Here is a 14160-nt window from a genome sequence, read left to right on the forward strand (position 1 = left end):
GCGGTCGTGTGAGGGAAGGAAACAATGGTACCTTTGGTTTTTTTTTTAAACACAGATAATGAAGAAGTTCCCTCTTGCTTTTTTTCATTTTCATCTGTGATTTTACTCTTTCAGATTGTCTTTTGTAACGTAAAAGAATTTTGCCGGTCTAGCCACTTATTCCCAAAATAACATGAGTGATATGGAGCACTGGGGCTAATTTTGTCAGCCTCTGTGTGAACTCATGTGTCTCTGTAACTTAAATATCTCTGGCATCCTGCCCTGTAACACTATGCCAGTAACTCCCAGTCCGAATAGCTACAAGATCAGGATTATAGACGGGTATTATTATGGAAGTCCTGGAATACTGTGAAGCATGTACTCTTGGGTCCGTGCAAGTCAAATAAATAGAGCTGCTATCTCCAGATTGTCACTAGTTTGTTGCCAAAAGGGGCTTCATACGTTCAGCAGCTGAGTGAAACTGTAGTGGGAAAAAAATGTAATATACATTAGCTTTCTGCTTTAGTAGCCTATCAAAAACTGAGTTTCTGAAGCAGTCCATTATGCATTTTATTTTTAATTCTTGGTAAGCTTTTATTCTGAAAATATCTTTTAAATTTGGAACTAATTATAAGGAATTTAATTTAAAGAAAGGTTGAATTTAAAGCCAAGTAAATATTAATTTATCATTCACTTATTGTTGAAAGCTGTATTTGTTCACATTTTTGCACGTCTGCATTTTCCCTAATATATTAGAAATTACAGACCTATAAAATAATGTGTTACCAAATCCTTAAACTTTTAGCTACTCAGTAGCTACTTTAAATATTAATATTAATTCTGCTGGAGATTTCAGTTAAAAGAACACACTGTATTGAAAACAACAAAACCAGAAATAAAATGATTTATTGATATAAACACGTAGATGTTACATGTAGTTCTCCTATGAGGAACAGTAAAATCCTGTTGCAGAAGTCTTGGTGTGCACCTAGTTAGACTGATGAGATGATGATAAGTTAGTTACCATAGAGACAGTATCGTTGGTGGAAAAAGCTGGCTGTGGACATGGATATGGACTTAAATAATGTAGTGAACGATAAAGGCACAAAGCGACAACAATTGTTCATCATAACAACACAGGGTAACACTCGGCAAGAGGTCACAGGCAACAACCCTTTGGAAGTGTGGTCACCATCCATATATACATGTTCTTCCAGGAATCCAGCACCCCCCTGTGAGAGAGAAAGGAATCATGTAAACGTCATGTTCATCATCGTTGTTCGCGACAGTTTTAGAAACGCTAAAAGGGGTCACGCACCTTATGCTGCAAAGGCCTCATTCCTTCTGCTCCTAATTTGGGATTGCAACAGATGAACAAATGACAACAACAACAGGTTTCAACAACAGGTGTTAAAAAGGAATCGCACTTCAGTCGCAGAGACGGCAGCGATTCAAAAGAATGGAAGAAAATAAGGCATACCATAAATTGTTTTTATTTTTTATTAATATATGTGTTAAAAATAAGGTTTATCCAGCAATTATTTTAAAACAACAACATTACACAGATTAAAACTCCAAATTGTTCAGACTGTGTTGGTGTTGAGGGTGTAACCTGCCAATAAAATGCTGTATGTGGGTGTCCTAAAGGAGGCTGCTGCTGCTGAGTCGAGGAAATGTGATGTGAAGTTCTAACCTGAGTACACGAGGAGCCATTACAGATTTAATTTACGGGCGCTACCTCTTGGACTCTTTCAGTGCCCTCCATGTATGGAAAGTAAGTCATGCAGTAAGGAAGGCAGATGTCACCTCAGGACTCATAAAGGTCAGCACTATCCCAGCACATCCAGGTTAATCATTAAGCTTCCATTTCACAAATATACATGCTGTGCAACTAAACTACAAGTAAAAGTAACAACTTACTCCTACAAATTATATATTTAGACTATATTATTGTGTATATTTTTTAAAGGTTGATAGGTATTTAGATTTGAGTATTTCTGACCTGTGAGAATGTGAATGTTGACTTATTTCTTCTCTGCGTCTGCGGGCACCGCCGGCTCTGTTTGACACAAAGACAAGTTATTAGCTTTCAGAAGGTTAAAACTCAAATACGGGTAAAGTAAATGCTATAACTTAAAACGCAATGTTTATAGAGCTGCAACGATTAGTCGACTAATCGATTACTTGATGGACAGAAAAATAATCACCAACTATTTCGATAATCAATTAATCGTTAAAGTAATTTTTCATGCAAAAATGTCTCTGTTTTATATCATATTAAACTGTATGTCTGTGTGTTTTGGACTTGACCAGACATTGAAAGACATCACCTTGGACTTTGAGAAACTGGGATGGACATTTTTCAGTATTTTCTGACATTTTATAGACCAAGCGATTAAGAAAATAGAAAATAATTGGCAGATTAATTGATTATGAAAATAATCGTTAGTTGCAGCCCTAAATGTTTAAATCCATAAACAGATTAAAAAGTGTTTTTTATATACAGTTTATACTATATATATTGAAGATCTTGACTTACGTTTGACCTCCAGCTTGCAGCTGACCACTGCTTCTCCGTGATCGTTCTTGGCTTTGCAGGTGTACACACCGCCGTCATAGTTACCGGGCTTACGGATCTCCAGAGAGCAGATACCCTGGATGCACAGCTGCCTGTACTTGGGGTCGTCTCCAATAATCATCTGGTTCTTCAGCCATATAACCTTGGGCTGTAGAAAAATACACAGATATATGAGCAAATAAACATGTAATTTTCCATCTCACAACAATCATGTCACAAATAAACAAACAGCAGTGTTGTTTCTATTTTTGTTTGTGCTACATGGCAAAAAAACAAAACAATTTTTGACTGAAGTGGACACACAGCTCACACTTGGTTTGGGAGTTTTAATGGCACTGACGTGGTGAGGAACTACTGTGGCACCACGGGGAATGCTACACGTGACCCCGCTTGTCCGCTGACCTGTCACCCTTATGGCCTCACTTCAAAAGCAAAGGATATCAATTCTAGCCTTCTCATTAAGAGCATCTATGCTACCGTCCTGCTGGCGACCCGGTGGGATTATGAGCCCAAACAGGAGGTGAGAGGCTCTGACAGCAGGCTAACAAGGCCAGGCCGAAGGTCTCACACATTCTCAGCTCAAAGCCAACACACTGACAGCAATAGATGAGTGGGTGAGGAAAACTCAGTATGTCCACTCATCACCTCAATATGAATATTAAGCCGCTGACAAGGACTTTAAGTAATGGCACCACCGGTGTGACGGCATAATCTAGCAAACACTCAATGCACACTTGTTCATCAGTTAGAAATTACAGCTTGTTAAAAAGTGAGTTTTTAAAGAACCATAACAGGTGTGGTGCTAATGTGTTGCTGAAGCTGTTAGTTTAGTGGAAGAGGGGACACAAATTGAATGTCATCGAGCATATAAAAAATTTTACTGTACTTTTGGGCATCCCCTGACGGAGCACAGCAGCTTGGTGGTGTAGCCGACGGTGGTGGCTCTGTCAGTCATGGGGGTGGTGAACTTGGGCGCCTCGGTGAAGTCGCGCTCAAGGTACTCTGGCGGCTTGTACTCGATACCTGGAGGGTGGAAGAGAAACAGACTCGACCATGAAGCTCCTACTCAACACATTAGTTAGCCGAATGAACGCCTACTACCGGATAACAGCAATGTTAATACAGCATCAGTAGTTAAGAAACTGTCAGCTGAAGGATCAATGGCTTGGGAGACGATGGCTTCAGAGGAAAACAGGAAATAAAGTAATGAATGAAAGAAACTCTGTGTTTCCCAGATGGTTTAAGGAACAATAAAAGTTACCCGTCTTCAAGATGTTGGCCTCCTCCTTTGCAACAGTAGCGTCCTCGCTCATTCCACACTTGTTTTCAGTAAACACTTTGAAATTGTAGGTATTGCCCATGATGAGGTCAGAGATGGTGGCATTCAGTCTATGGTAGTGCTCCATCACAGTGAACCAGTCCTGTGGACACACAGCAGGACGAGGTTTTGAGGATTTAGGACTTACTGTGTTGTAATGCATCGAGGAGATCCTCTTATTAATAATCATCATGTATAATTCATTATGACCTTCCAGACAGACACAACGTAGATACTGAAAACTTACTCCGGTCTTTTTATCGGCCTTCTGGACTGTGTAACCAGTGATGTCTGTGTTTCCGGTGTCTTTGGGTGGAGTCCACTCCAGAGCAGCGTTGAAGCCCCAGGTATCCACAATCTTCACAGTGGCGGGAGGTCCTGGCAGCTCTGTGAGCAACCAAACAACAAGTGTTACATCAATAGTTTTTAAATTTAATTTCATGTAAATAAACGTAAATATATGCTGCTTCTACAGCCGAGGACAAGGGCAGACTGCAGCGTATCATTAGCTCTGCTGAGAGGGTGACTGGACGCTTACAGGACTCTGAGGCGGGCAGGAAAGTTTGTAGCCGACCCCTCCCACCCTGGACACAAACTCTTTGAACCGCTCCCCACTACACTACATGTTACATTAACGTCTTCTTTCTTTCGTCGCCTTTTTCAACAATTACATTGTATATTTAAATAGTGTTTATAAAGGAACAGTGTGTAGCATTTAGGGAGATCTATTGGCAGAAATGGAATATAATATTAAAGGTACAGTGTGTGGGATTTGTCGGAATCTAGTGGTGTGGTTGCATATTGCAACCATCTGAGTACTCCTTCGCTCACTCCTCCCTTTCCAAGATGGCGGTAACGTGAGCCGCTGAGTGCAAAACTGGTTCAGAGGCCATCCTTACCATAATAACATTACTTTAAGAGCAACGGAAGTCAGACGGCGGCTGACGGTACCACGGTTTTGCACTTTGCGGCTCAAGTTACAGTAGTTTCACAAGCGTGACAGAGAACTACGTTGGCCTTCACGTAACATAAAAATGTGAAAGGATCTCTCTAGAGCCAGTGTTGGGTTTGTCCGTTCTGGGCTACTGTAGAAACATGGCGGTGCAACATGGTCACACTGAATATTATATTCCATTTCTGCTAATAGATCCCCCAAAATGTTACACACTGTTCCTTTAATAACTATGTTTTCATTAGTGTATAATCACCTGAAAGTAAGAGTCGAGTTTTCGTGACCTTATAAACCGTTTATATCTACATAGGGAGCAGGTCCTCTTCACGGAGCCGGCTGAACGTACAAACCAAACGCCCTAGATTAGCTCTAGACAGGGCCAGTCGTGTTTTTGCGTTTTCACGTCAGCCACCATAGTTCTCCTACACGCTTGGTACACGGGAGAAGTTGCAGTTGCAGTCTGCTAGATGCACCTTTAAATATTTTAATTTTTTTTTTTTTTTATTCTATATTTATGTTTCTTGTCTATGCATTCCTGGTATGTGAAACCCTACTTGGTCATAAGTCAGATAAAGCTAATTTTTCACATTATTCTCCACTGTATCTTGGGACACGCAACTCATATTTCCTCTATTTTTGCTCACCAACAATTTGCAGGATGAGTGAAGCCTTGTCGTCGAAGTCCTCCACCTTTACACACATCTCGTACACGCCAGAGTCATCTCTCTCGGACGTACGGATAAACAGGATGCTGTCTTTGTCGGTGCTGCGGATGTTCACCCTCTTTGTGTCCAGGGGCTCTCCGTTCTTTAACCAGGAGACCACAGGTTTGGGTTTACCCTGGGTAAAAAATAAAAATAAAAATCAGACAGTGAATTTTGAGGAGTTGTGCTGTTTTATTCATCACACATTTATAGGACCATACAGTCGTCTTCAGCTTACTGTGAAGGGGATGGTCAGGTTGATCTTATCTCCAACGTAAGCGACGTATCTCTGCCTGAGGAAACGTGGCAGGCGGACCTTGGGACGATCTGGAGAGAAAAACAACCGGTGATTATTACAGTATCAGTGGAGGATCAGTGACAGGGTGGCACAGCCTGAGAGGGATTGTTAGGATCTGTTTAGAGCTTTTTGGATTGAAACACAGGGATTCATTTTCCTTTTGTGACCCACAAATCTTGAAGAAATCGATAAACCTGCAGAGCTGATCTAAGCCCATCGTAGCCAGGGAACTTTCACTGGTGTCATTCAGGATGCGCCTGTGCTTTAAATGGTTGTAAAAGTAACCCTTATTCTAAGTCCTATATCCCTTTTGCTACGTATCTGTTCTAATGGCATGATGTGTTAAAGCAATGGCACAGAACATGGGGCAAGTAGGACTTTGTATGGATTATAATGAAGGTAAATAATTTGAGGAGCTGCACATACTGTAATATTGAAAGATGGGAATCTACAGAAAGCAGGATGTTACATAGTACTGTATGTCTGTATCTGGCTATAAAGGCCTTTATATAGGCGCAACTCAGCACGTGATTGGTTGATGCCTTTATTTGCAGTGTGAAAGCTCAGAAAATCTACCTCAATCCAAAAAGAAATACCTTTTTACCGGGTAATATTTGCATTCTATATAAAAGTACAAAAACAACAGTTGGAAAAAATATATATTGATGTGTGAATTAATCGCAAAAAAGAAAATGCTGCCATTGTGTAAATGCTATTATTTGTTATGCTTTGCCCATTAGATCTTTTGTTTATATTGCAAATATCACTAAAATATAAATCATAATTTTTTTAAATGCCTGAATAAGTGTTGATTTATATATATACAGTATATGTATATATATATATATATATATATATATATATATATATATATATATATATATTATATTTACTCAAACTCTTCATACAACCTTTCACTTGGTTTTGAATTCATCATTTATGTTTTTGTTCTCCCTAGATTATTATAGTTTGTTGTCCTATGTTCAAGCTGACACTTAAATTGCCTTATTGGGGCAAATTAAGCTGAAATAACGCAGGAAATTGGAAAACAGAGATGTAAATCTGCAGGTAGGGAACCTAAATCATTATAAATATAAAGAAGTATGAGAATATCACAGGCGTGAGGTGCCGTGGTGGCTCATCTAAGCTTCCCTATCTCCCTCCACTGTATGTATTAGCTTGTAAAAAGCCCAATAAATCATTGTAAAAAGAAATTCATCATGATGTTTGAAATGAAGGGTCTTGCCAAGGCTCATTTTTAAAAGTGATTTGGTCAGAAGCACCACCTGCTGAGTCCGTCGCGGCAACATTTGTCAGGACTCTAAATAAAGAAGGCGTACCCTAGTATATCATCTCCCCTCGTGACGCAGGACGGGGAGCTTCAGTTACTCCCACTCAAGTCACAACGCATTCAAATCAGAGATAAGTGAAGCAGGAAAGGAGCTGATTTGTAAAGATGAACTGGAACATTAATGACTTGGGTGTAAAACAGGAAAAGAAAGTGAGATGAGGTGAATAAGCATCAGTATACTCGAACAAACATACCGCATTTTTAAGTGTCTTATCACTTCATCCAGAGAGGCTTAATGAACATTCTCCCTGTAAAGTCTGTGGCATGCTCCAAAATAAACAGCGAATCTCTGGAGGTGTCATGAGATTTGGGTGTCACCTGAGAAGTTAGCTCCATATCCACCACCCCCACCCACCCGCTGGAATTTAACAGGCCCCACCTGCTCGCTGTCACATCAGTTGTCACTCTCCCCAGCATGACTCCTGGCAGGGGTCACAATGCAATGCCAGAAAAAATCTGCGTTAATAGCGGGGGACATCCCAGCTATTTTTTTCCAAAGATTTGTGGTAATTTTGTCGGAACCCATTCATGAGTTGCTTCTATTTGTGGCGGACCGCCCGCTATGGTGAACATGGAAACACCCGACTGTTGAAATATTGCCATCTGGTATCAAGTTGCCGTACCTCCCTGTCCGGCTCTCCATTACGCGTAACGATGATTTGTGAGTGAGCTGAAGTAACGCAGCTCCTCCTTTTAAAGCCCTCTGGGTCCAATCAGCATTTATAATCGCTTTAGACATACTGTCTGTGATTAACACTGTCAGGTGTACGGCATCAGTAAGACCCATCTACTTAACAAGTGTGTAATTATCACACTGTGGTTAGGTGGATCAGTGTTTGAGATCAAAGTGAGAAGGCCTCAGTTTTACACCGTTAACTCTGCAGGTATGTGCCAACGGGACACGGAGACAGCTGAGAGGACAAACATTGCTGAGCTGCTTCAGTTTGACTCCTGCACTTTACAACTCCCCTTTCCAGTAATAAATGGCTCTTTAAAGTTTAGGCCAGACAAACAGTTTGTCCCATATTTATTTACAGATGGATTAAGATAGTCATGTAACAGGTGAAAGAGTTTAATCCCATAACATTACTTGGAAACTCAGTCAATCATGTGTCCTAAAGTAATAACCCCATTAAAATTGTCTTTAAAAATAGACCTGTTTGCAATTTGATTTAAATGTTGCTCATGTGGAAGTAAAGATTCAAACCCATGTCGTATATAAGGCCAAGATTTTGAGAACAGAATTTAAAATGAATAGAGAAAATGAACAAATAGTGATTTGTTACGTATTTGTGATTATTGTGTCTCAATACACTTTGTAGTCACTATATAGCTCATTTCATATCACGATAACGATATATATCACGATATAGCATGTTTTCTGGTGAGCCAAAAATAAATATTCTATAACCACATTGTAAAGCCTATTTATGTATACTCCTGTGTGAATTAAATACTTGACAAATTAAAAGTACTGAATATTTTCGCATTCAATTAAGAACTTGAATTTAAACCGTTTCAAGTGAAATTTGTGTTAGTAAAAGTGTGATGTAAATACAAAACCACGATATTCAAGTATTATTCCCTAGAAGTTTTTCTCATCAGAATTTCTGAGAAATTTGAGTAAGTGCGTGCTCGTTATTATCAATTAAGATGACGTAATTGTGTATCATGATATCTAGATATATGATTGCATCACAAAGAAGATAAATTATCATATTGAATTATCGCCCAGCACTACTTTGAGGTTACTGTTTATGTACTGTATATATGGTGTATGTAGTCTTTAGTACCTTTCATTTTTGCTTCTTTTTATATATAGTAGATGATGTATTTAATATAAGTTTTCTCACTTTTCTGTGTATCATCATTGAGCCATTTGGGAAGCCTTTTTGCCACTGTTTCCTGTGGATTCCTGTATATAGTAGATGCTCATATTGTTTACAGCATTCTAGTATATTTTAAAGCTTACTTATCTATTTGATGCATCCGTTTTCGTGCTTCATTTTACTGCTGTGACGCTTCAACTTCCATGTGTTGTATTAGTAATGCTCACCTTATCCGACATTTGTTTGCGATAAAGTGGTAAAAATAACAGAGCAAGTAGTTAATTTCTCGTGCTGAAAATGAGCACTTCTTACCGGCGACCTCCTTCACCAGGACAGCCTCGGGGAGGGTGAGGGGGGTGCTGCGGCCGCCGGCGTTCAGAGCCACCACGCGGATCTTCAGACGGTCACCGGTGGTCTGGTTCTTGATCATGTAGCGGGTGGACTTATGCAGCTCCTCGTTGACTGCTTTCCAGTCCTCGGCTGAACGGGAAGATTATAGAAAACAACTGGTTACAATTTACAACAGCTGTTTATCTGGATATTACAGGGTAAAGACTGTGAACATAAAGTGTGCCGACTGTGAAACCTGCAGGTAGACCGAGGGGAACAGATCTAATTCATACACAATTAATATATCACGACAGTAAGCGCTGCTTGTTGTGCAGCTTTGTAATGAAAATAGAGTGATTATGTTTGACACACATTATCATTATAGCATTAGACATGGAATTGGTGTTCTGAGGGTAAACAGCTTGCCCTGCTCTGCTAAATCAAGCTCACATTGAACTCCTGCTGATATGAGCTTCGGAAAATGAACAAATGGTGACTTTTAAAGTCTGATTTGTTACGTATTTGTGATTATTGTGTCTCAATACACTTTGTAGTAGGGCTGGGCAATATTGCCAAAATCCTCTATCGCGATATAGCTCATTTCACATCTCGATAACGATATACATCACGATATAGCATGTTTTCTGGTGAGTCATAAATAAATAAATATTCTATAACCACATCGTAAAGCCTATTTATGTATACTCCTGTGTGAATTAAATACTTGACAAATTAAAAGTACTGACTATTTTCTTATTTAATTAAGAACTTGAACTTAAACCGTTTCAAGCGACAGTAAGCGCTGCTTGTTGTGCAGCTTTGTAATGAAAATAGAGTGATTATGTTTGACACAAATTATCATTATAGCTTTAGACATGGAATTGGTGTTCTGTGGGTAAACAGCTTGCCCTGCTCTGCTAAATCAAGCCCACATGGAACTCCTGCTGATATGAGCTTCGGGCTGTAAGTCTAAAAGCAGGACCTCCAGCAAGACCTCAGCCGCTCCTGAGATGCCTCTTTCCTTTTAGGGAGAAGTTAGGTACCATGATATAACTCTGCGAGTGACATTTGGGGGACAGCTGCAACCGATATGGCTGAACCCGCATTACTGTAAAACAGCAGTTTCACATGTTCCTGAGTGTATTTAAAAAGCATTGAAACAGATTAGAATTAGAAATAGAAATGTAATGATTCTGTAAAAAAAACTCAAATTAGATGTTGCAATAAAAGCTTTCAACATAAGTTAAAGGTTAGCTGACATTTTTGTCACGGTGTATTAATACTCTGACCCCGTTCGTGTTCAGTGCACCTGGTCAAAAGCAGAGCGGCACTTACTTCCGTCCTTGCAGACTTCAATGGCGTATCCATCCAGACCGGACGCTCCGACGACCTCCGGCTGGCTCCAGATGATGCTGACTGAGGTGTCGTTCTTATCCTCAACGAACAGATCCAGCGGGACACTTGTGGGCTCTGCATACGAACGCAAAAAACATCCAATTACTCAACTGCGAATGGCAGAAATGCACAAAATCATCTGAATCAGAAAAGTTGAGGTTCATAAGGAAAAAAAACTGTAATAAAAAAGAAGTGATGGAAGTAGAATCACTCTGAGATGAAGCTTCCTCTCTGAAAAAGACCTTTACCTGGAGGTGGAGGTGGTGGAGGGGTGGGTGGTTTAGGCTCCTCTGGTGCAGCGGCTTCAGCAGCTTCAGCTGATGTTAAATAGGCATTTGCATTATTATTATTGTCAGCGTGTAAATGAGCAGAGCGATGCTGCAGCATCAAATAATATCCAGTTGTGTACCTCACAGCTCTCGGCTTTACAATGCTAATAAAGAGAGATAAATAAAGAGAGAGGAGTGAACAGGAACATGTTCTGTTTTACCATCAGCGGGCGCTTCGGAGTCAGCAGCACCTTCTTCTGCGGCTGGAGCGGCAGCAGCAGCTATTATTAAACGTTAGACATCAATGATTAGTGCATGAAGCAGATGGGACTAACAGATGATAATATGTGTGTTGAGACTGCAGACTGTTCAAAGTGTCATGGAAGAAGTCAGTTAGTGTTAGTGTTAGCTTTAACGTTTTAACCAGGTTGAAGAACTTAATAAGATATCTGTTGTGAGTTCTTTACCATCAGCAGGGGCCTCAGCTGGGGCACCTTCCTCTGTAGCGGGAGCGGCAGCTGACATTAGAGGTTAGAGGATATCAGCATTAGATATTAGTGAAGTAAGCTGCACTGTAGGAGGTAGACGGTTTCAAGGTTTTTAACCAAACTTAGGCTATAAAAGATAACTGTTATTCCACTCTTTTTCTTTACCATCAGCAGGGACCTCAGCAGCAGCTGGTGTTTCTTCCGTAGCAGGCGCAGCAGCTGATATTAGAGGTTAGAAGATATCAGCAGTAGATATTAGTGATGCTTTATTATACTGTAGAAAGTAGGCGGTTTCAAGGTTTAATCAAACGTATATAGTGTATAAGCTCTGTGTTAATGCACTGATAGTCTGTTTTACCATCAGCCGGGGCCTCAGCAGCAGCAGCAGCTGGTGTTTCTTCTGTAGCAGGCGCAGTAGCTGATATTAGAGGTTAGAAGATATCAGCATCAGATATTAGTGATGCTTTATTATACTGTAGAAAGTAGGCGGTTTCAAGGTTTAATCAAACTTATATACTGTATAAACTCTGTGTTAATGCACTGATAGTCTGTTTTACCATCAGCCGGAGCCTCAGCAGCAGCAGCAGCAGCAGCTGGTGTTTCTTCTGTAGCAGACGCAGCAGCTGATATTAGAGGTTAGAACATGTCAGCATCTGATATCAGTGGAGTTATCTTTCACTACGGGAGGGTCAAGTTTTAATAGGCTAATACTTATATATTAAAATCATATAAGATCTGTGTTAATCCACTGTTTTACCATCAGCAGGGACCTCAGCAGCAGCAGCTGGTGTTTCTTCTGTAGCAGGCGTAGCAGCTTATATCAGAGGTTAGAAGATATCAGCATTAGATATTAGTGGAGTTATCTTTTACTACGGGAGATTCAAGCTTTAACAGGCTAATACTTATATAAGATCTGTGTTAATCCACTGTTTTACCATCAGCGGGGGCCTCAGCAGCAGCAGCGGCTGGTGGTTCTTCTGTAGCAGGCGCAGCAGCAGCTGGTATTAGAGGTTAGAAGATATCAGTAGACACATAACATTTTAAAAATGTGACATGGCATTTTCAAAATGTTATGAATGAGGTTAAATCTATTAAAAATAATAAAAAAGGAAAATAAATGGGTGAGTTAGGTGGTAACTGAGACACTCCTTTCAGGGTGTCATACCATCAGCGGCTGGCTGATCTGCAGCAGCTGGAGCTTCATCAGTGGGAGCAGCTGATGTAGATATTAGATGTTAAATATTAAAGGGGAAAGGCAGTTTTTTTTTTAACAATAAAACAGGTTGTTGTAATATGCGTTATACATCACTCATTAAAAACCAGTGCCACCACCACCTAGACCATTTTATCTTTGTAAATTATTTTGATATTTATGTTTGTCAATGTGTGCTTGTGAGGGGGTCAAGGTGGAACTTTCACTGAGGTGTAAAAGCGCATATTAGCAACAACTTTACAAGTTAACATCACACAGTTTTGCAGAAAGAAGGCGATGAAGCGCATTTGAAGAACCAAAAAGCGCACGAGTAGTAGCAGTAACTTGTAGAAAATAGTTCGTCAGCAGCTATGAGTCCAAGCAGGCAGGTGTAAGCATTTAAACATGCGTTTTCCCTTTTATGTGGAAGGCTACAACTCCTTTACCCATGGCACCTGAGGGCGCACAAGGACGCGTGCGTAAAGGTTACCGCGTGCTTACCAAGGGGTGGACCGATTTGGCTTCAATTAAAAGGTTAGACAACTAATCCAAGGTTCATCCACTGAGAAATAACATGAAGGTGGACTGTATGCTTGTGGGGCAAAAGCGCCGCTGAAAATTTCATGAAAAAAAGTCACAGTATAGTATGTCGTAAATTTCATGAAAGAAAGTTATAGTATAGTATGTCGATACTTTTATGAAAGAAAAAGTAATTGTATAGTATGTCGAATATTTCATGAAAAAAAGTCATAGTATAGTTTGTCGTAAATGTCATGAAAAAAACGTTATAGTATAGTATGTCGATAATTTTATAATAAAAAAGTCATAGTATAGTATGTCGAAAAAAATAATAAAAAAAGTCATAGTATATAATGAAGAAAAATAAGTGATAATATATTATGTCAAAAAAGTTTATAAAAAAGTCATAGTATAGTATGACGAAAAAAAGTCATAATATATTATGAAGAATATGTATGTCGAAAATGTCATGAACATGGAGGTGGACTTTATTGCTGTTTAAATCATGTGGCAAAAGCGCCGCCACGCTGCTCTCGGTGCATTACCATCTTTGGGTGGAGGTGTGGGCTCCTCAGCTGCCGGAGCAGCAGCAGCCTCTCCCTCGGCAGCAGGGGCCGCTTCAGCCGGAGCTGCTTCAGCCGGAGCAGCTTCAGCCGGAGCAGCTTCAGCCGGGGCTGGCTCAGCAGCAGCGGGCTCTGGGGCCGCAGGAGCCGGCTCCGCAGCCTTCTCCTCCTTCTTGGCTGGCTCCTTCTTGGCCGCCTTCTTGATGGGGGCAGGCTTGGACGGCATGTTGGCGGTTTGCAGCTAATTCCCCAACTCTGTTAAGTCCTTAAGAAACTGGATCCAATGCCGTCATTTCAGCGGGGGTGTTGGGTTTATATAGAGACCCAGCAGGTTCAAGCACCGCCCCACTAATGAAGTACATGTAAGAGATACTGACTGAGATCCATGTCTGACT

General features: G+C 40.4%; 1 protein-coding gene across 3 annotated transcripts; it reads right to left on the minus strand.

Annotated features, from left to right (window-relative positions):
• Positions 1-868: 868 nt before the first annotated feature.
• Positions 869-14059, minus strand: mybphb (myosin binding protein Hb). 3 transcript variants are annotated; one of them, XM_074640370.1, is made up of 14 exons: positions 13748-14059; positions 11225-11284; positions 10983-11024; positions 10675-10809; positions 9322-9489; positions 5770-5858; positions 5472-5667; positions 4123-4262; positions 3819-3978; positions 3444-3580; positions 2519-2705; positions 1982-2038; positions 1298-1329; positions 869-1211 (listed from the first exon to the last, which is right to left on the minus strand). In XM_074640370.1, the coding sequence occupies exons 1-12, from the start codon at positions 13989-13991 to the stop codon at positions 2004-2006; spliced, it is 1593 nt and encodes a 530-aa protein (XP_074496471.1). In that variant the 5' UTR covers positions 13992-14059; the 3' UTR covers positions 869-1211; positions 1298-1329; positions 1982-2003. The 3 variants fall into 3 exon arrangements, with proteins under 3 accessions (XP_074496471.1, XP_074496455.1, XP_074496463.1); XM_074640354.1 differs by lacking the exons at positions 10983-11024; positions 11225-11284; XM_074640362.1 differs by lacking the exons at positions 1298-1329; positions 10983-11024; positions 11225-11284.
• Positions 14060-14160: the final 101 nt, after the last annotated feature.

This window comes from Sebastes fasciatus, chromosome 1 (genome assembly GCF_043250625.1).
Source record: "Sebastes fasciatus isolate fSebFas1 chromosome 1, fSebFas1.pri, whole genome shotgun sequence".
NCBI classification, from domain to species: domain Eukaryota; kingdom Metazoa; phylum Chordata; class Actinopteri; order Perciformes; family Sebastidae; genus Sebastes; species Sebastes fasciatus.